This window comes from Penicillium alfredii (assembly GCF_028826965.1).
Source record: "Penicillium alfredii strain IBT 34128 chromosome Unknown utg000007l_segment0_segment0, whole genome shotgun sequence".
NCBI classification, from domain to species: Eukaryota; Fungi; Ascomycota; class Eurotiomycetes; order Eurotiales; family Aspergillaceae; genus Penicillium; species Penicillium alfredii.
In genome coordinates, this window is record NW_026622704.1 from 988,317 (window position 1) to 1,008,718 (window position 20,402).

At 51.7% G+C, this 20,402-nt stretch overlaps 6 protein-coding genes across 6 annotated transcripts; 4 read left to right on the forward strand and 2 right to left on the reverse strand.

Annotated features, from left to right (window-relative positions):
• Positions 1–333: 333 nt before the first annotated feature.
• Positions 334–1,956, reverse strand: NUU61_005050 (phenylalanine--tRNA ligase subunit alpha; the record flags this gene model as incomplete). The annotated part of the gene is made up of 1 exon (XM_056655632.1): positions 334–1,956. The coding sequence occupies one exon, from the start codon at positions 1,954–1,956 to the stop codon at positions 334–336; it is 1,623 nt and encodes a 540-aa protein (XP_056511245.1).
• A 1,612-nt stretch (positions 1,957–3,568) lies between these two features.
• On the forward strand, positions 3,569–7,739 carry tcsC (putative two-component osmosensing histidine kinase (Bos1); the record flags this gene model as incomplete). Its single annotated transcript, XM_056655633.1, has 2 exons — positions 3,569–7,636; positions 7,713–7,739. 2 exons carry the CDS (start codon positions 3,569–3,571, stop codon positions 7,737–7,739), a joined length of 4,095 nt encoding a protein of 1,364 aa, XP_056511246.1.
• A 1,362-nt stretch (positions 7,740–9,101) lies between these two features.
• On the forward strand, positions 9,102–10,346 carry NUU61_005052 (uncharacterized protein; the record flags this gene model as incomplete). The annotated part of the gene is made up of 3 exons (XM_056655634.1): positions 9,102–9,646; positions 9,685–9,746; positions 9,799–10,346. The coding sequence occupies 3 exons, from the start codon at positions 9,102–9,104 to the stop codon at positions 10,344–10,346; spliced, it is 1,155 nt and encodes a 384-aa protein (XP_056511247.1).
• Positions 10,347–11,813: 1,467 nt separating this feature from the next.
• Positions 11,814–13,413, reverse strand: NUU61_005053 (MCT family MFS transporter; the record flags this gene model as incomplete). Its single annotated transcript, XM_056655635.1, has 2 exons — positions 11,814–11,979; positions 12,047–13,413. 2 exons carry the CDS (start codon positions 13,411–13,413, stop codon positions 11,814–11,816), a joined length of 1,533 nt encoding a protein of 510 aa, XP_056511248.1.
• A 1,568-nt stretch (positions 13,414–14,981) lies between these two features.
• On the forward strand, positions 14,982–16,776 carry sxa2 (putative pheromone processing carboxypeptidase (Sxa2); the record flags this gene model as incomplete). The annotated part of the gene is made up of 4 exons (XM_056655636.1): positions 14,982–15,180; positions 15,250–15,532; positions 15,594–15,820; positions 15,884–16,776. 4 exons carry the CDS (start codon positions 14,982–14,984, stop codon positions 16,774–16,776), a joined length of 1,602 nt encoding a protein of 533 aa, XP_056511249.1.
• A 774-nt stretch (positions 16,777–17,550) lies between these two features.
• NUU61_005055 (uncharacterized protein) lies at positions 17,551–18,354 on the forward strand (the record flags this gene model as incomplete). The annotated part of the gene is made up of 4 exons (XM_056655637.1): positions 17,551–17,806; positions 17,827–17,933; positions 17,970–18,161; positions 18,307–18,354. 4 exons carry the CDS (start codon positions 17,551–17,553, stop codon positions 18,352–18,354), a joined length of 603 nt encoding a protein of 200 aa, XP_056511250.1.
• Between the last annotated feature and the right edge of the window lie 2,048 nt (positions 18,355–20,402).

A 20,402-nucleotide genomic window follows, 5' to 3' on the forward strand; every position in this document is an offset into this window, starting at 1 on the left:
GTTTACACAGCCATCTGCATACGCTATCCTGTATATTCCTCATTTGATTCTTATGACTAGCAGTAATCCAACGACGCAATGTGGTCTGAAGTGCTTAGAATCTTGTCATATCAAACCTAGAGAACTCGAATACAACGGGCTACACCATATCCTACATAATGACTTCAATTACCAGGGAAACCCCGTAGTGATGCAATTCGTTATCTTCCACGTAAACTCGTTCGGTGCCCTAAGCCTCTACAAGCAAGCACACCCACAAACACACAAAGGAAATTTTTCTTCTCTATAGATACCCTGTGCCAGCCACACCCAACGAAAAAGGAAGAAAACCGCTTAATCCTTCTCCAGTCGGACGGCGGGATTGGTTTCAATGAAGTGGAGGTCGACCTTGTGGCCGAGGAGCTCACGGATGTTGCTCACGGCGTACCTAAAAAGAAAAAGAGAGAGAAAGACATTAGCGATCTGAAAAAACTCCAAAACATGGAACAATATGTACTTGATCATAGTAGGTCTCTCCAGACTCAGACCGAACCCGTAGACTCTCATGTCCTTGGGCAGACCCATGGACTCCAGCATCTCCGGCCGGAACATGCCGCTGTTGCCAATCTCCACCCACTTGCCCAGGCCATCGTGGTAGCCGAAGATCTCCATACTGGGCTCGGTGTAGGGGTTGTAGGCGGGCTTGAAGCGCAGCTGGTGGATGCCCATCTTGGCAAAGAAGACCTCCATAAATCCAATCAGACCACCGAGGGTCAAGCCGAAGTCGGCGATGACACCCTCAACTTGGTGGAACTCAGCCAGGTGGGTGGCATCGACGGCCTCGTTTCGGAACACGCGGTCGATACTGAAGAAGCGGGCCGGCCGCGGGTTGGCGGCCAGCTTGTGCAGCACGTAGGTCGAGACGGAGGTCGTGTGCGTGCGAAGCACCAGTCGCAGCGACTCGTCCGCGCTCCAGGGGTAGCGGTAGCCAATCGAGCCGAATTTGCCGTTCTCGTGGGTTTCGCGCACGTTGTCCCAGTACTTCTGGTAGTCGAGCGGCTGTTCCTTGGTCGTTTGCGAACCCGTCTGGGTTGATGCTGGCCGATGCGGGTCATTCAGAGGATCTTCGCGCGGGGGGTCTGCCGTGGGCGGGTCGGAGATATAAAATGTATCTTGGAGGTCACGGGCCGGGTGTTGCTGCGGCACGAACAGTGCGTCGAAGTTCCAGAAGCCCGTCTCGACGAAGCGGTTGGTTGGCATCTCCTCGAAGCCCATCTCGAAGAAGATGTTACGGAACTCCTGCCGCACCTTGTTCAGCGGGTGCAGTGCGCCCGCCGGGGTTGGGGCACCCTTGGCGTTGAAGTTGTACGGCTTCAATTGGGCCGTCTTCCACGAGCCGTTGGTGAGCATCTCGGCCGTAAGGTCGGTCTCCTCCTTAACGAATTCCCGCGCAAACTTGGGCCCCTTGGAGATCTTGTAAGTGATCTCTTTGCTCGGAGTGATCAGCTTCCTCCGCTTGAGGTCTGTGATTGCCTTGCCGTCGTCCAGGGCTCCTGTTCGCTGCAGCGTCAGCAGCAGCTCCCGCGTCTCATCGACAATCGAGTCCTGGGTGGCCCGCAGCAGATCGTTGTCCTTCTTAATCCAGCCGCGCTTGAACGCATTCCCTTGTCCCACTTTGGCGTTGTCTTTCCCCACGATCTCGGGCAATTCTTTGATCTTCAACCCGTCCATGGCGGCCACCACAGCCGCGAAAACCTTGGCCTCGTGGCTGCCATTGGCGGCGATCTCCTGACCTTCGGCCGTCAGAGTAATCACTTCCTTCTCGCGGGTTTCATATTCCAGCATCTGCCGCGAGCCCAGGCGGTCCAGCGCACTTTTGACGGTCGATGAGGGGGTGGAGGGGAAGGCTTCGTTGGAGAGGATAGTTTCGGACGCAGATAAGGCGTCCAGAATCGGATTCGTCAGGTCGGACGCCATGGCTGCGGCCGTTTCCTGCAGGATGGGGAGGGGGGTTAAAGAATTCTTCGCACGGTGGTGCTCATGGCCGAGTCACCATCCCGCCAATCTTTTGATCCGGCGGGGCACAGCGGCCACTTGTGTCGTTTCACCCCGCCATCGCAGGATTTCAAGTAAATAATATGAGGGTCAAGTGGTAAATATGTGAATATAAAATAGTAGGAAAATAGAGAGAGATTGATGTAGTACATCTTTTATATAATAATAATAATATATATTATGTTCATATTATATACATGAAGTCGAGTAGTATCAAGTGGGGGACAATATCCTGTGACAAGGCGAACCCTACTTTTTCCATCTTTCTAGTATTCTTAGCACACATTTGAAGTACCAAAGTCAACATAAATCAAGGGATTCTTGGATCAATCCATGGATCTATGAACTGTGAAGGTTCTTAATTGAAATTTATTCGATTTATTAAGCGAGTATGGAACAGTGGCACACGCGGAGAAACAACGAACCTCGTGGGCCCACGCTGGCTGGCGCAGACGAAGCTCAACTGGAGTCAACATCCACTCGAATGTTTGAGATTTGCTTTTTCTTTTTCTTTTTTCTTTCTCTTTCTCTCTCTTTGCAAACTGCCCAGTAGGAATTTCGAATTCAAGTCTATTCGACACACAGAACAACGTTGAACTGTGGATCATCGCTCCAGGGCCGATCATCACGCTTTTCAGCTTGGTTCAAATGGTTGATTTGATAGACGCGGACCAAGGGAGATGAAACAGCTCCACGGCGAAGTCTATACCCGTCTGCACCAAGTACTTTTTTTACCCATAGTAACTATAGTAACCTATACTAATCTATGCCAATCTATAGTATCCCAGAGTAGCCTAGGGTACTCTATATACATAGTTGCCTATAGGTCATCTATCTCGAACTCCTGGGCAGTAATCAACTGGAATTTGTCTCTTGTCAAGCCCTCTAGAGTGAAGCGAATGCCCGATCACATCGAGTTTGTAGCGATATCAGAAAAAAAAAAAAAAGAAGCGCATCACCGCCCCTTTCGAAATTCTCTCTCCCCCTTCTGCTGTCTCTCGCACATCTTCCCCCCTGATCTTCTCTCTCTCTTCTCGTCTTCTGCTTTTTCATCATTCTCCTTTTTATTCTCCAATTTTTTATTCTCATTGCTTTTCCATTTATCTCTTTTTTTTTCTTTTTTTTTTTTCTTTTTTTTACCCCCGCAAAAAAACCGGCTTACATAACACCGGTCGCTCCCCCCTTCGTCTCCTCTCTCGGCTCCCTCAGGATTCCCTTTCAACTGTCCCCGATTGACTCGGGTCTTTTCTTCCATTTCTCAATTTATATCTCCATGTCGCCTTAAAATATCCTTGAAATCTTTCGTGTCATCCTGACTCTCCGGTGCGTGGTTTTCTTCATTTTCTTTCTTTCTTTTGTCTGGCTCCCAAGGAGTTCGTCCACCATTCGGCACTAGTCTCCCTTTTCCCCATTCCTATCTCTCCCTCATTCCTCCCCTCCCACCACACCTTTTTTGACTCCTATCATTTTCATCCCCTCTGAACTACCTTCATTATTCCATCCTATGTTCACCTGCTGATCGGTACAGGGCATGATGGCTGGCGCGGACGAGACTCTCGCGGCCGCGACGGCTGTCCTGCAGAATCTGGCGAGAGAGGAGCCAACCCCCGGCTCTTCATCGCCCCCATTCAACTTTCAACTCCCTACTGCCAACGGTACAAAATCAGCCAAGCTTCCCGGAGAACCCAGTCCCGCAAAGGCCGCCTTCGAAGCCGAGCTGGAGGCCTTGGTGCGCCGCGTGCACCATCTGGAATTCCAAGCTGTCAGTCACCACCAGTTCCCCGACCACCCCCAGCAGACCACCCTGTCTGCTGTCGGATCCAACGAGAAGGACCCTGATTTCTTGTGGACCTTTGGGCTCTCTCGCTTGTCGTCCGGTCAAGGTTCTGACTCTTCTTATTGCCTCACACAGCAGCAAAAATTGAATCAACCCGATCGGCGACAGCAGACCCCCTCGGGCTCGAATGAACCCCACCCCGCAGGAGACATTGACGAGGACGAAACCGACGATGAAGAGGAGGGTGGGTCCCGCACCCGCGTCGTGCGCGAGGAGGACATCAGTTACCTCCGCAATCATGTACAGAAGCAGGCCGAGGAGATCAGTTTTCAGAAGGACATCATCGCCCAGGTCCGCGATGAATTGCAAAAACAGGAAGAGCACACTCGCCGTGCTCTCACCAAGGTCGAAAACGAGGATGTTGTCCTTCTCGAACGCGAATTACGCAAGCACCAGCAGGCCAACGAGGCTTTCCAAAAAGCTCTACGGGAAATCGGCGGAATCATCACCCAGGTTGCTAATGGTGACCTGTCCATGAAAGTCCAAATTCACCCCCTGGAGATGGACCCCGAAATCGCCACTTTCAAACGCACGATCAACACCATGATGGACCAACTGCAAGTTTTCGGTAGCGAGGTATCTCGTGTCGCTCGCGAGGTCGGTACTGAGGGAATACTCGGAGGGCAGGCTCAGATCACCGGTGTCCATGGTATCTGGAAGGAACTTACGGAAAACGTGAATATTATGGCCAAGAACCTGACGGATCAAGTGCGAGAGATTGCGGCCGTTACCACGGCCGTGGCGCACGGAGATCTCAGCCAAAAGATTGAGAGCCGTGCCCAGGGTGAAATCTTGGAACTGCAACAGACGATCAACACCATGGTGGACCAACTCCGGACATTTGCAACAGAAGTAACACGAGTCGCGCGTGATGTCGGTACGGAAGGTGTACTCGGCGGACAAGCCCAAATCGAGGGTGTCCAGGGCATGTGGAACGAACTGACGGTTAATGTCAACGCAATGGCCAACAATCTAACCACCCAGGTGCGAGATATCGCTACGGTCACGAAGGCTGTAGCAAAGGGTGATCTGACGCAGAAAGTGCAAGCCAACTGCAGGGGAGAAATTGCAGAGCTGAAGAACATTATCAATTCCATGGTGGACCAACTACGGCAATTCGCACAGGAAGTGACCAAGATTGCTAAAGAGGTCGGTACCGACGGTGTCCTGGGAGGCCAGGCCACGGTAAATGATGTTGAGGGCACTTGGAAGGATCTGACTGAGAATGTGAACCGGATGGCCAACAACCTGACCACCCAGGTGCGTGAGATCGCTGATGTCACCACCGCTGTCGCCAAGGGTGATTTGACCAAGAAGGTCACCGCCAACGTCCAGGGTGAAATCTTGGACCTCAAGAGCACTATCAACGGCATGGTGGACCGGCTGAATACCTTCGCCTTTGAAGTCAGTAAGGTGGCCCGTGAAGTCGGCACAGACGGAACGCTGGGAGGTCAAGCGAAGGTGGACAACGTTGAAGGAAAATGGAAGGATTTAACCGACAATGTGAACACCATGGCGCAAAATTTGACGTCTCAGGTGCGGAGTATCTCCGATGTCACCCAGGCCATTGCCAAGGGTGACCTCAGCAAGAAGATTGAGGTGCATGCCCAGGGAGAGATCTTGACGCTCAAGGTGACCATCAATCACATGGTTGGTCGACTGGCCAAGTTTGCCATGGAACTGAAGAAGGTCGCCCGCGATGTCGGCGTCGATGGCAAAATGGGTGGACAAGCCAACGTGGAAGGCATTGCAGGGACATGGAAGGAGATCACCGAGGACGTGAACACCATGGCCGAAAACTTAACGTCCCAAGTCCGTGCATTTGGCGAAATCACGGATGCCGCCACCGACGGAGATTTCACCAAACTCATTACGGTCAACGCGTCTGGTGAGATGGACGAGTTAAAACGCAAGATCAACAAAATGGTGTCGAACCTGAGAGACAGTATTCAACGAAACACTGCTGCCAGGGAAGCCGCCGAACTTGCTAACCGCACCAAATCCGAGTTCCTGGCCAATATGTCCCACGAGATCCGAACCCCAATGAACGGTATCATCGGAATGACGCAATTGACGTTGGATACGGATGATCTGAAGCCATACACCCGAGAAATGCTGAACGTTGTGCACAACCTGGCAAACAGCTTGTTGACGATCATCGACGACATTCTTGATATCTCCAAGATCGAGGCGAACCGTATGGTGATCGAGAGCATCCCATTTACAGTCCGGGGCACCGTCTTCAATGCTCTCAAGACATTGGCCGTGAAGGCGAATGAGAAGTTCCTCAGCCTGACCTACCAGGTGGACAACACCGTTCCGGACTATGTCATTGGCGATCCATTCCGTCTACGCCAGATCATCCTCAACTTGGTCGGCAACGCCATCAAGTTCACGGAACATGGTGAGGTTAAACTCACTATTCGCAAGTCCGATCGGGAGCAATGCACGACCAACGAGTACGCCTTTGAGTTTTCCGTCTCTGACACCGGTATTGGAATTGAGGAAGATAAGCTCGATTTGATCTTCGACACTTTCCAGCAAGCCGATGGCTCAACCACCCGTAGGTTTGGTGGCACGGGATTGGGTCTTTCGATTTCTAAGCGCCTTGTGAACCTGATGGGTGGTGATGTCTGGGTTACCTCTGAATATGGCCACGGAAGCACATTCCACTTCACCTGTGTGGTAAAGCTTGCGGATCAATCCTTGAAGGTCATTTCCTCTCAGCTATTGCCCTACAGGAACCATAGGGTGCTGTTCATCGACAAGGGCCAGAACGGGGTTCAAGCATCCAATGTGATGAAGATGCTCAAGAAGATTGAGCTCGAGCCGCTGGTGGTGCGCAACGAAGAGCATGTCCCACCACCTGAAATCCAAGATCCATCAGGAAAGGAGTCGGGTCACGCATACGATGTCATTATCGTGGACTCGGTCGACACGGCTCGGATCCTGCGAACATTTGACGAATTCAAGTACATCCCCATCGTGCTCGTCTGTCCTCTGGTCTGCGTGAGCTTGAAATCAGCTCTGGATCTCGGTATCAGCTCGTACATGACTACACCATGCCAGCCAATCGATCTCGGTAACGGTATGCTTCCGGCCTTAGAAGGTCGTTCGACACCCATCACCACCGACAACTCCCGTTCCTTCGACATTCTTCTTGCAGAGGATAACGACGTCAACCAACAGCTGGCGATGAAGATTCTCCAGAAGCACAACCACAACGTCTTTGTTGTCGGCAATGGCCTGGAGGCCTTGGAAGCAGTGAAGAAACGCCGCTACGATGTGATTCTGATGGACGTTCAAATGCCGGTCATGGGTGGATTTGAAGCCACGGGCAAGATTCGCGAGTATGAGCGCGAGAGCGGCCTCCAGCGAACACCAATAATTGCGCTTACGGCTCACGCCATGCTGGGTGACCGTGAGAAGTGTATCCAGGCTCAGATGGACGAATATCTGTCCAAGCCACTGAAGCAGAACCAGATGATGCAGACCATCCTGAAATGCGCGACTCTTGGTGGCTCACTGCTGGAGAAGAGCAAGGAGTCGAGGATTTCGAGTAGCGGGGAAATGCACCCCATCCACTCCTCTGTCTCCTCTGATAACCAGAACCAGCAGCAGCGACCCCAAAAGCAGCAGCAGCCGCTGCCCACACCGCCGCGGCCTGGCATGGATACCCGGGCCATCACCACTTCGGGACCCATTGGCCGTGGCAGTGTCGTCAGTCCCGCAGAAGACAAGGACGAGGAGATGATTGACGACCGGGTACGTTAGCGCGTATGTTCTCGAATGGAACCACATCCCTGAGCCGATCGGCTAATTGTCCTGTCTCTTCAAACAGTCTCTGCTGCGATCCAACAGCACCTGAAGAGTTCGCTCGCAATGCCATGAATTTATCATTTCCTTCGCCATGCAAATATGTCAAATGGTTTCGATGTGGCCGTTGATACCCTGTCTATATGAGTCTTTGAGGAACCCTCCCTCATTTATATCCTGTCTGCCTTTTTGTTTCACATTTGTTTTCTCTCTATTCACCTCATACCCACCCACACACTACCTCTCTTATATTTGCAACCCCCCCACATCTTCTCTTCGACTCTCGCATTCGTTTGTACTGTGTTTTTCCCTGGGGGTGTGGTGTTTGGCGCATTTTATTGATAGGGGTTCGTCTGGTCTTCAGGATGTCAAGTGGGCGACTGAAGGGGGAGTTTCCAATTGTCCCGGAGCTTGAATTCTGCCCGGTCTGAATTTATTCTTTTCTTTTCCTCTTGTGTTTCCTGCTATCTAGCCTCTTGCCTTTTTATCTTCATCTTCATCTTCATCTGTTTCTGCTTCGGTTTCTGTATTGTACTTAGTTACTCTTTTTTTCAACTCATTGGCCATACCAGGCGCGAGAGAGCCGCTGATATTTTCGCGACTCTGTTTGCTTCTCATCGTTATTCTCTCTGCCGTTCTCATATGCATGAGCTGGTTATGTTTTTTTATTCCATAGCCATTATTCCCACATCGAGGCAAATGCAAGATTTTTCTACGTTGCGCTGATTACTTGAGTAGGTGATAGCAATCAATACATTGGCAGAGAGTGATCCAGGATGGATGGAGTGCTTGTCGTTCTTTTTTACAACAGAGGAGAATGAATCAGAATTAAAGTGAATCAATAACAGTCTATGTAGGGCTGGAGGTGTTGTGAGCAACAATTCTCGTCTATATAGCACACACAGCCGAGAGCAGCATCGAGGGAAGTCTCCAAAAGCAATCCAAGTGATTTCTTGTCTTGTCTTGTCTTGCCTGTAATGACTTCCTCACAATCCCAGCAAAAAAAAAAAAAAGAAAAGAAAAGAAAAGGAAAAGGAAAAGGAAAAGGAAAACAAGAATAAATAAATAAACCAAATATTACCTGCCGAGAGCCAGTCACCTTTTGAAGAACTCCATTCCATCCTTTTATTAGACTCCCCCCTCTCTCTCTTCTCTCTTTTTTTTGCCTCTGGTGAAGAAACCACCCAGTAGCATTGCCCATCAGCAAATAAATACCATTCCCAAAACCTCAACATTCAATCGGTTTCCAAGTTATTTTCTTTTTTTTTTTTTGTTTCTTCAATACCGATTCCGACCCCTCGGGAACCGAATAGCAACAGCAGGAGCCGGTCCCGAGGGCGGCACAAAGCTGGTGAGGTTCAGCGTACTCGTCGCATTCGTGGTAACACTAGTTGTGTTAGTGAAGATCGCTGTCATGTTCCCCACGATACCTCGTCGAGCTATACCGGGAGAGATAGATGGGCGTGCGGGCGTCGTGATGCCGGCCGAGGGGGTCGAGCCGCCGGTGCCCGCTGCTGCGCTCGTCGTCGCCAGAGTTAGGAGCGTGAGAGGCGTGCTGACCGGGGCGGCGGCTGTGTTTGTCGTTCCTGTTACCGTGGCTATTGCTGTGGTTGTGCCTGTGACTGTCGTCGAGCCGGTCACGGTGCTGAGCGACGATGCTCTACTGGCACCGCCGCCGGCGGGAATCAGTGGCGTCGAGGTGGCAGCGCTGGTGGATCGGCTGGATGGCGACGAAATAATGGCGCTGGAGTTACCGCCGGGTGAGATACCTGATGCTGATGCCGATGCCGATGCGCTGGTACCGGCTCCTGGGCTGCTGGTGGCTGGTGTACCGCTGGCCGATGAGGCTTCGGCCGAGGCTGAGCCACCTCCAGGTGCGATGCCCGATGCAGATGCTCCGGCTCCAGTTCCGCCCGCCGAGCTCACTGTAGATGAGGGGCTCGCAGAGCTGCTCGCCGGGTGAGATGTAGATGATCCAGCTCCAGCACCGGCACCAGTGGCACTGCGACTGGCACCGGGTGCTCCTCCGGCTCCTCCAGCCCCTCCCGGGCCCGAAGTAGTACCGGCAGGACAGTTGCTTACGGTGACAGTCGAGGTGACAACCACGTTAGGGCAGAGCACTGTCGCGGAGAAAGTGGACGCCGAGATTGTCGAGGCTGGAATCGTGGACGGGGGGATTGTCTGGGTAACCACGACAGACGTAGGTGGAAGAGATGGACAGGATACAGAACCGGTTGGACTCGAGGTGGGGGAAGAAGATGCTCCGGATGGTTTGCCATTGCCGCCAGGAGCACCACCACCAGGAGCACCACCGCCAGGAGCACCACCGCCAGGAGCACCACCGCCAGGAGCACCACCGCCAGGAGCACCACCGCCAGGAGCACCACCGCCAGGAGCACCACCGCCAGGAGCACCACCGCCAGGAGCACCACCGCCAGGAGCACCACCGCCAGGAGCACCACCGCCAGGAGCACCACCGCCAGGAGCACCACCGCCAGGAGCACCACCACTGGGAGCTCCTCCGCCAGGCGAGGGAGCACCACCACCGGGTGAGGGGGCACCACCACCGGGTGAGGGGGCACCACCACCGGGTGAGGGGGCACCACCACCGGGTGAGGGGGCACCACCACCAGGCGAGGGACCACCACCACCCGGCTGAGTAGGCTGCTGGCCCGGGCCGCCAGCAGTAGGGGTAGTAGCAGCCTGCGTAAGCAGCGACATAAGAAGCGTGGGGTTCAAATTCCCGCGTTCTTCCAAGTTCGAACGTTTCTCGAGTTCTTCACGGCGAGCCGACTCGACCTCGCCCGAGGGCACGGCTCGGACGCTCTGCAAGAGCGCCCAGGAGGCGGCCAGCAAGACCAGGCAGTTTTTCGAGTACATCGTGCTGAGCGAGTCAAAAGCGCTCGTCGAACGACCCTTTGCGTACTCTTTCTATGCGGGTCAGTCGATGTGTTGATATTGATGTCTCTCGAGATCGAGGGCGAGAATGCAAGCTGGGTTCTGTGTAATTCTTTGCTTCTTTTTCTTCGCTCTTTCGGTTTGTTGGTCAGACCCGGATGAGGAGAACAAATCCAAAAACAACAAAAGTTCAAGCTGCTGGAGAAAGAGAGAGACGAACAACAAAAGAGAAAGAGAGAGAGAGAGAGAAGAAGAAGAAGAAAAAGAAAAAGCTCTCTCCTCGTATGTCAGAAATCTTTGCACGGTGATGATGGCCACTCGATGTCATCGAAACCCCGATTGGGAGTCGGAACTGAAGTCAACTTGGAATGCCTTTTTCTTGGGTTTGGGTTTGGGAGGGTTTGGACGGAACCCAGGAACGACCACCCGCAAGAACCGGGAGACGCATGTTGGATGACAGGGCCAGGGTTTTCGGCCGCCCTATGGGAAATAATCGGAGGGGGGGAAGAGAATCCATGGATTCATGTTGTTCAGGGTTGGCTGAGAATTATGAATAGGCTGAGGCATCTTCCCCCCCATCATTGTGACTGGATAGTTACATAGATCTGCGGGAGATTGTTTTGGTGGGTGGATTTGGCGGAAATCATATGCGCGGTGTCGGAGCCCTAAGTTGGTGGTGAGCTGCGCATGCATGGGCCAGATGTATATAGAGAGGCGCATCCCAGAAAGTATTCTTTGAAAGGACCCTTCTCGTAGTCAAGTCTCTCAATAAAGAACGATTCTGTTGTAAGAGGACTTATACTGCGGCAAGCGTGCAAATCGGCTTGAGCTGGCCGGTGTACCTCGGAGACGTAATCCGAGGAGTGGGTTGCAAGGAGATCAGGTCCAGCTGGATCTCGATAGTATCGGAAATGCAATATATGGGAAATCGTCCTGAGTTGAGCTGTTGGTGACCGGGTTTCAATTAAAAAAAAAAAGTGATATTAGTGGCATCTAATTAACACCAATGCTAGCTCAGGCGCAGGCAAAATCCAAATGCACGGTTCGTCTCGTCGTCGCAATGCATCACTGTAATCAATAGAAAGTAACAAGAGAACACCCGAAAGCCAATCCGTCGCAATGAATCAGGGAATTCAACTTTTGTAGTTTAGTCTTTTGGGTCGTCATGTCGTATCGAGAATGTGTTTTTGGGGTGTTCGGCCCTACCAATCCCTGCATGGTTGGGCGTCTAGAAAATAGCCATGGGATGACGCCAGCCAACTTGAATGACTTTCACGGCCGTGCAGCAGGCCAGACCAGCAGCATAGCAGACAGTCGTGAAAGCAATAAGACCCCAGTATTCTCCATTGCAGCGCGACAGGATCTCACCAGCGATCGGAATGCCGGTAAGCGTGCTAGGTGGCGAGAGTATGTCAGTTTGGGGTGTGCATGACATCAGAGGAAAAAGAGAAAACAACTCACCCGAAGCTCACGATGGTGTAGGCAGTGGCGTAATAGCGACCATAGTTCTCGGTCTTGCAGAGCTGACCGACGCACACGGGCGTCAGGCTGATGTTGCTGCCGCTGGAAAAGCCGAAAAGGAGGGCATAGATCACAAGCAAGGCCAGGCTACTTCCGGCCGGAAGCCACAAGCATGCATTGCACAGCAGGCAGAGGGCTACGGTGGCGATGAGTGTGTTGAACCGACCCAGGAAATCCGCAAAGAATCCTGGCAGCCATCGCCCAAAGAATGATCCCACATTCAGGATGGCCACAATCTGATATGATAGCTCCGTGTTGAAGCCGTGGGAAAGGGCGTAAGACGAGATATAGCTGATCGGGATAAATAGACCCCACTCGATGAAGAAGACGCTCGCTGTAGTGAGCGCGAATCGAGGCTCGCGGAAGATGCGAAAGTCTGGCAGCACATTCTCCTTGGAAAAGGGCTTCTTCGGCAGGCGAGATCTGATTAGAAGATTGGCCAGCGATAGCGCCACAAGACAGATCAAGGCCACCACCCGGGTTGCCCATGCAAACCCGATTTTGGGAAAGAGGCTTTGCATAATGAGCGGGAATGCAATGCCCCCAACCGAGCCGCCAGTGGCCGCGATACCGGTTGCGACACCGCGCTTTTCGAGGAAGAAATGCCCGATGGCCGAGATGGCCGGGGTGAAAATGAGGGACGCTCCGACGCCGCCCAGCACGCCAATGACCAACATAAAGTGCCAGTATTTGGTGCAGAACCCGACAAGAATTATCATGGCCATCTCGCAGATCGAACCTGCCAGAACGAGGAGGCGTGGTCCGCGCGCGTCGAAGATTGGGCCGACCTGCACACCACAGAAGAAGGTGAGGAAGGCGAACATACCGAAGATCCAACCTATGCTTCCGGAGCTGTATTCCTTCAGCTGGTGATTCTCGATATATGCTTGGAAAGTGCCAATGGTGTTGACCAGCCCCAGCGAACCAAAAAGGCCGAGGAAGCTGCCCAGCACCACCAGCCATGCTTGGAGTCCACCTTCAGGATAGGTGTTGCCTTCTGCGTCGGTCGTTACCCGGCTGACCGGGTCCCTGGGGGCAGAAGCATGAGATGGGGCTATCGTGGATGCCGCTCGATAGAGGGCAGATTCGTCGGGAGTGGGCTGTTCCTGCTCTGAGAGCTGGCAGCTCATCCCCACCTGGGCATGCTTCTCAGGATCAGTGACATCCGTATCGGCCTTTTCTGGATCGTTGATGGGTGCATCCTTTTCGGTGGAAGTCACAGTGTCCTGGGGAGCACTGCGAATTGGCTCGAGTCCATGGTCACCAGCTGCATCGGATGTGCTGGCTAGCCTGGCACTGGTGGACATTCTACGCGGGATACACCGCTAGGATTTGTGGATATCTGTCTGTGAGGTCGAGTGTGGTTTCAGTTGGGTCCGCAAATCTGATGAGCGGGGGGAGGAACCCGGGGAGTTCTTATGTTTGCGGAGGGGGTGATATTAGCAATCAAAACCCAGAGTCATCCAGTCCCCTGTTAGTCAAGAGCAAAAATTGTGCCCTCACGAGGAATTGTCCCCATTGGCTTTGGAGATCCTGAGGGTCACTCTAAACCCTATAGAGAATAAAGAAAAGTCGGAGCGGGAGACCATTGGCAGCGGTGGATGGGGTGGAGTCGGCAGGATTGACCAGCACATTGTGGAAACAGCCAAGCATCCATGGATGTGCTGGCCCAACCCTGGGCATTAAGACAGGAGTCTGTGGTGGTTGAATTCATTACTCGTGTCAGATGTCAGTCATCAACAGGCGAACAAGAACCAGTGAGATAGTAGATCAATAAAGAGAGAAAAGCGTGCCAAGCAGAGGAAAGTCCTGCAAGTGCAATGGGTCCAGACTCGGACGCCGGGAGTTCGGGGTTCGGGCCTGGAAAATCAGGACAATCTTCCCAGGTAGTATCCAGTGCAGTGGCCCTTAATTGTGGTTTAGCGGTTGTAGCACTTTTCTCGGACTTCCACCACATAATTGGGCTTGTGGTTTAGTGGTATAATACCCCCTTAGCATGGGGGTGGTCCGGGGTTCGATTCCCCGCGAGTCCAGTTTTTGCTGTCCATTTTTTGCTGTCTTTTATTCTTCAGTCTTTTTTTTTAATCTGATTCCATGGTTACTTTTGTTCTTGTTTTGAGAAAAGATCAAAAAAAAAAAAAAAATCAATAGGAATCTGACACCTCGGTCCCACTCGATGCATTGGTATGTAGCAATGTCAATGTGGATCCATCCAAAGCAGTTGTCCTGTCGAGCCATCGATATCACAGAAATAAGCTCCTCTTATACGCGGCAATCCTTCCAAGAATAATATATTCTACCAATTTATTTTCCCGGTGATTGAATGCCGATCAGGAGGGAATGGTCAACTGATCTTCAAGGGTTCAGATGATAGTCGAAAAGTGGAAGATAGCAGTCCAGACGGAAATCCGTCGCTCATCCGGAAGCCCTAACTTTTGCTCCCCGCGCCACTCAAACCCCCTCAACCTCTATCTCTCGGAGGGGGGGCTATCCACATACAACAATATTGCTGGAAATGGTTCCAATATCAGCAGGCAAAAAATTGCGATGCAGATCGATTCCAACTTGCAGGATTCTCTGGCGATTTTCCGTTTTTGGGGGTGGTGTGATGGCCTGCCCCGCCCTGCCGATACCACCTGCAGTAGTAGTCCCCGTGCACAGGCAGTGGAGGCGCAGAAGAAGCATTGCTTAGCTCCGTGCTAGTGAGCTTGGTGAGGAGAAGCTGCTCTTTCATTCTCAGGACCCCCCTGAATTGCGGAGCTGCGATTTTGCTTCGACCAAGATATATAATCAGTGGCCATCCATTTATCTTAGCCAAATCCTTTTACTTGATTACCTTCCTCCTTCTTTTGTTTTAATTTCCCCTAACCACAGGATGTTGCTTATGTCCATCCTCACACCTGCGTTGGTAGCCCTGTCTCTAGGGTCAGATGCAGTCTCGGCGGCCAAACATGGACGCTTTGCAGAGCGAGCCCGAGCGCCCCTCGAGCAGGCCAAACGAGCAGTAGAGGCATCGCAGAAGAAATCGTCTCATTCCACGGAGGACTTTCGCTTTTTAAATGACAAGACCAAGCGTGAGTAACTCACAACCTCACCATTACTATCTCTGCACGGCGACGAGTGTACATTAACAAATCCATTAGCATACCGGGTGCAATCCTTGCCCGATGTGCCCTTTGACATCGGCGAGATGTACTCCGGCCTTGTCCCTATTGACACAAGCAATAGCTCGAGGAACCTGTTTTTCATTTTTCAGCCTACTATCGGCAAGCCCGTCGACGAGATCACCATCTGGCTTAATGGCGGGCCTGGCTGTAGTTCGATGGAGAGTTTCCTGCAGGAGACTGGCCGTTTTCTGTGGCAGCCTGGCACTTTTGCCCCGGTGGAGAATCCTTATTCTTGGGTTAATCTGACCAACGTGTTATGGTGAGGAGTTTGCCCAGTGCACCTCGGGAGTGGGTTAGTTCTGACGTTGATATTCTTTCAGGGTTGATCAGCCTGTGGGAACGGGCTACTCCACGGGCACTCCGACGGCCAAATCACAAGAAGAAACGGCACAAGATTTTGTCAAGTTCTTTAAGAATTTTCAGAAAATCTTTGGCATCAAGAACTTTAAGATCTATGTCACGGGCGAGTCTTATGCTGGACGCTATGTGCCGTACATCTCGGCTGCGATGCTGGACGAGAAAAATAAAGAGTATTTTGACTTGGATGGTGAGCTACTGAATATACCCCTTCTTATCCCTAAAGAGAAGGGAAGAAACTGACACTGAACAGGCGCCCTGGCCTACGATCCATGCATCGGGCAATTCGACTACATCCAGGAAGAAGTCCCAGCCGTCCCGTTTGTGCAGCAGAATTCCAACCTGTTCAATTTCAACAAGACCTTTATGGCCGAGCTCGAGAGACTCCACAAATCATGCGGATACGCAGACTTCCTCGACGAGTACCTGACATTCCCCGCCTCCGGGGTGCAACCACACAAGTCCTTCAACACCACATCACAAGCCAAATGCGACGTATTCGACATGATCAACAACGAGATCTTCAACATCAACCCCTGCTTCGACCTATACGAGATCAACCAGATGTGCCCGCTCCTGTGGGACGTGCTCGCGTTCCCAACCGCACTCGACTACCAAGCCACCGGATCAACAGTCTACTTCGACCGTGCAGACGTGAAAAAGGCCCTCCACGCCCCCAACGCCACCTGGAGCGAGTGCTCCAACGACCCCGTGTTCGTGGGCGGCAGCGCCGGGCCCGAGCACGAAGGCGACATCAGCGCCAACCCGATCGAGCACGTCCTGCCACAGGTCATCGAGGCCACAAACCGCGTGCTGATCGGCAACGGCGACTATGATATGGTCATCATCACTAATGGCACCCTCCTCGCTATCCAGAACATGACCTGGAATGGTCATCTCGGCTTCGAGACCCGCCCGCATGCCCCGATCCATATCTCCATGCCGGACCTCATGTACCAGGAGGTCTTCAAGGCGAACAACCAGTCTGGTCTCGATGGGCCCCAGGGCGTGATGGGGATCCAGCACTATGAGCGTGGCCTGATGTGGGTGGAGACCTTTATGAGTGGCCACATGCAGCCTCAGTATCAGCCGCGCGTGGCGTATCGGCATCTCGAGTGGCTGCTTCGTCGGGTGGACTCGTTGTGAGAGATGATGTCTCATGGCTGTAGTGGGAATTGTTGAGTGCAAAATGAGGACCTGTGGATTGCTCTCGGCGGAATCAACCTCTCATATGCCTAGATATAAAATAAATGACCACATATTTATTCTCGAGACTGACAACTTTCTTGTATATATTCCAGTGATATAAATCTGCTCTATTTTATTCGTTTCATGTACTGTTTGTTATAGTATTATGTTCTGTGTGTTTTGTTGATGCGCCAATACTAGTAAGGAGAGCTAAGTAGTGAGGAGGTGTTCTACCCCTGTCAGTGTCCCTCTTCGCGTATGTCAACAACTTTGTTGATTTGAACACCCAGTCTACAAGAAGGCAGAAAATATCACTGCTCCAAAGTATATGTGAACTGTGTTCCTATTCTCGCACACTAATGGATAGAGTGTCCGCATACTGTCCATGGCGCTGGCATGACGGCGTTCCTCCTGATGCGCCACTGAATACCGAGGAGGCGATGGCGCATCGACCAGCTGTATGATTCGGGAAAACCATTCTTCACCAAATATGGGATTCGTGCTATCCATGAGCAGCTTCAACGTTTCCCCGGTCGCGGAGATCAAGTCTTTATCAGGGACGTGGCAGGCACAACGATGGTATATACCCTTACGACCGGCGAGTCTTTCAAGCACCCAATTTGGAAATCCGATGATGATGACGACGACGACAATAAAAATGATGATGATAATGATATGTTCGAGGAATTTCTCATGTATAAAGTGACTGATTGCTCCTTCTAATAGATCTCGATGCTGATATCAAGCAGCCAGGAACCTGAAATACATTACCGCTGTCGTGCAAATCTCAAGCACCTTCTCTGGATGTTGGACGACAGTAGCTATGACCCTGAAAATCGGGCTCCTCGTTGTAGCCTGCCAATATGCCAGAACTCGCAGCAGGGAATACTAGGCACCAAAGAGCTGGTCCAAGACTCTTCCCTTCCGAGCCATGACTCTCCCACCAAGTACTTCAACAGCAGATCCAAACCTGGCAGAAAGAGGATATGTGCAAAAGAGTTGTACAAGTCCTGAACAAGTCAACCAGGGGACATGAGATCAACAAGATTGTTGCTGTCGCTCTGGCAGCCATCTCAAGGGACCATTGCAACCGCTCTAGCTTTCAACATGCGTTAGTGCTGACTCTGCAAGAGTGGCTGCAAACTTGACAGAAGACTTTTCACTGCTACGCTCAGGACTTGGACTACAAACCCGTTGACAAGGCTGTTCTCGGCGAGCACGGGATCGAGGTCATCGATGACCCGAGTGCCTGGCTCAAGGTGGGTGAACGATCGATTCTGTTCTCGTGTGGGCCCAACGTACCGGTCAAGGAAATCGTCGCAGACATCGCTCGGCCGGCGGTGGTGATTTGGGAGCAAGTCGATCACGGTGACTGATGTTAGAGGGAAGACGATGGTGTAAGATTCTCTCTCTCTCTCTCTCTCTTTTTCTCTCTCTTATTGATTGGACTGGCGATGCCATTTACTAATGGGAGTGTCTTTTATATAGAACCGATCCGTGCTCCCCTCGGGTCAGGGCCATGATGGAGGGTTATGAGATGTTCGAGTTTGGAGCGGATGATCATTTCTGTTCGACGGTGATCTATGTTCGGCGGCGCAGAGACTGATCTTGCACTCATGTATAGAGACAGAGACAACTCATAAACCTACAATTAGAGATTGGCTAGCAGCAAACCCAATTCGAGCCAGACCGCATTTCTGCGGGGAGCATCATACATACCTGTAGCTTGTCATCATCATATCATCTTGAGGAATCTTGGCAACCCCCCTTTCCCGACCTCAATCAATATCTAGAATACAATGTATTTTCCCGCGGGAAACACCACTAACATCCTAGTCATCCCGTGGTGCGTCATTAAATCATTTAAGGGGGTAGATAGGGCGATAGGAAGGGCGCCATTATCGGGGGTGATAACACCGCCACCGGGACCTGTTTACCATTTTCAGTATCGTTTCACGCAGACAGGGCTATTTGGTTTATCGACTGGATATAGACCGTATCAGATATCCAAGATGCCAAGTAACACAGAGAGAATATAGCACTTTCCCGTGGGAAAGTCTAATAGAACTATCTTTTTTGGGTTTGAGTCAGGGCAGCAGATAAACATCATCCCGGATGAAATACCCTCATCTTGCATGCCAAGCAATCTACCGACTTACGGGGTCACTGCCGAGTCGATCACCCGCGGGATTTTCAGAATGCTGCGGTTAATGAGGCGCTGTTATGCGGGGTTGTTTGGGGATGTGTATTTGGGGGGGGGGGGGGATGTATTGGAGATTGTTTTAGAGATTGTCAAGCTTGTTCTCTGGTGATATTGGAAGCTGAATACTAGCGTCAACATGTAAATCGAGCAGGGGCTGTATACATCTCCAGTACACTATACACTACATGTATGTATCAATATAGATCTACGGTACATGTCCCCGCCGAGTATAACCTTCGAGAACGGGAGTAAAGAATGATTAATTCAGCAAGAAACAAGAGTCTGGGTCTCACGGATGATTCCTACATAGTCATCTAACATATGCCCATCCTTGAATGCACGGTCCAAGCATCGACGCAGGAAACTCTCTCCCAGACCTCGCGATTGCCCAGCACACTAACAACCGTAGCGTGCCCCGGCAGAGTGGAGTGCACCGATCAAGACACCTCCATCAATCACATCACGATGGAAAGTCAGTCGATACTTTTTTTTTTTTTTTTTTCTTCTAGATACTAGTCCATCAGTACTGGGATTTCATGTGCAGCGACTAAGGGGGGGAGGAGGACAATCCTTTCCCCAAGGAGGAAATCTATCTGTGCAGTGTCGCATCGAATCTTACGAATACTAGGAATACGCCGAGAACTGAACATACCCAAGTGTGCAATCCTGCAGCTTTTCAGCTCAGGTTCTAAGAGGGGGGCTATTTGCTACTGTATCAGTCTCCTAGTTCTTACTGTACATAGGGGCCATGGGTGATACGCGGTCGCATACTGTAAACACGAGCCCTAAGCAAGTAGAAGCCCACGCGATCGGAATGCAACCGGCAAGCCCGTGCCAAGATGCAGGGTTATCGAGGATGTATCTTGCCCACACACTACTGTACATAATAATCAGGGACGGTGGGTATCTACAAGTGCACATAGATTGTACAGGCAGATAGAGGAAGTGCCAATATGCCCGAGTGGAGAGTGAGAGATAGACAGTGCTTCCTTTGGCTGTCAGGGGTTTGACGTCCTCCACATGACAATCAGTATGTATATATTGTGTATTCGCATGTCTGCACGACAACCGAGGCCACTTTCAATGGACCTTCTTTTTTTGCGGTGCCGAGAGACGAAGAGTAATGCATAATACGAGCGTCGGAGCCGAAGACTTGTTCTCCATGCCTTTTTCCATACCGTATTTTTGCCAAGGAGGGGGGAGGCAAACCCTTCAAGAAAATCATGTAGCGTTGGGAGGCCCTACCACGCCGTCCAGAAGTAGGGATGGTAATTTATCAGCCCGTGGTCGCTCAGATTACCCCGTCTCTGACAGCCGTGATTCGTCGTGGTCCCAGAGCGAGGATGATGACTGTGGATCCCCTCACAACCGCTCTGAAAGC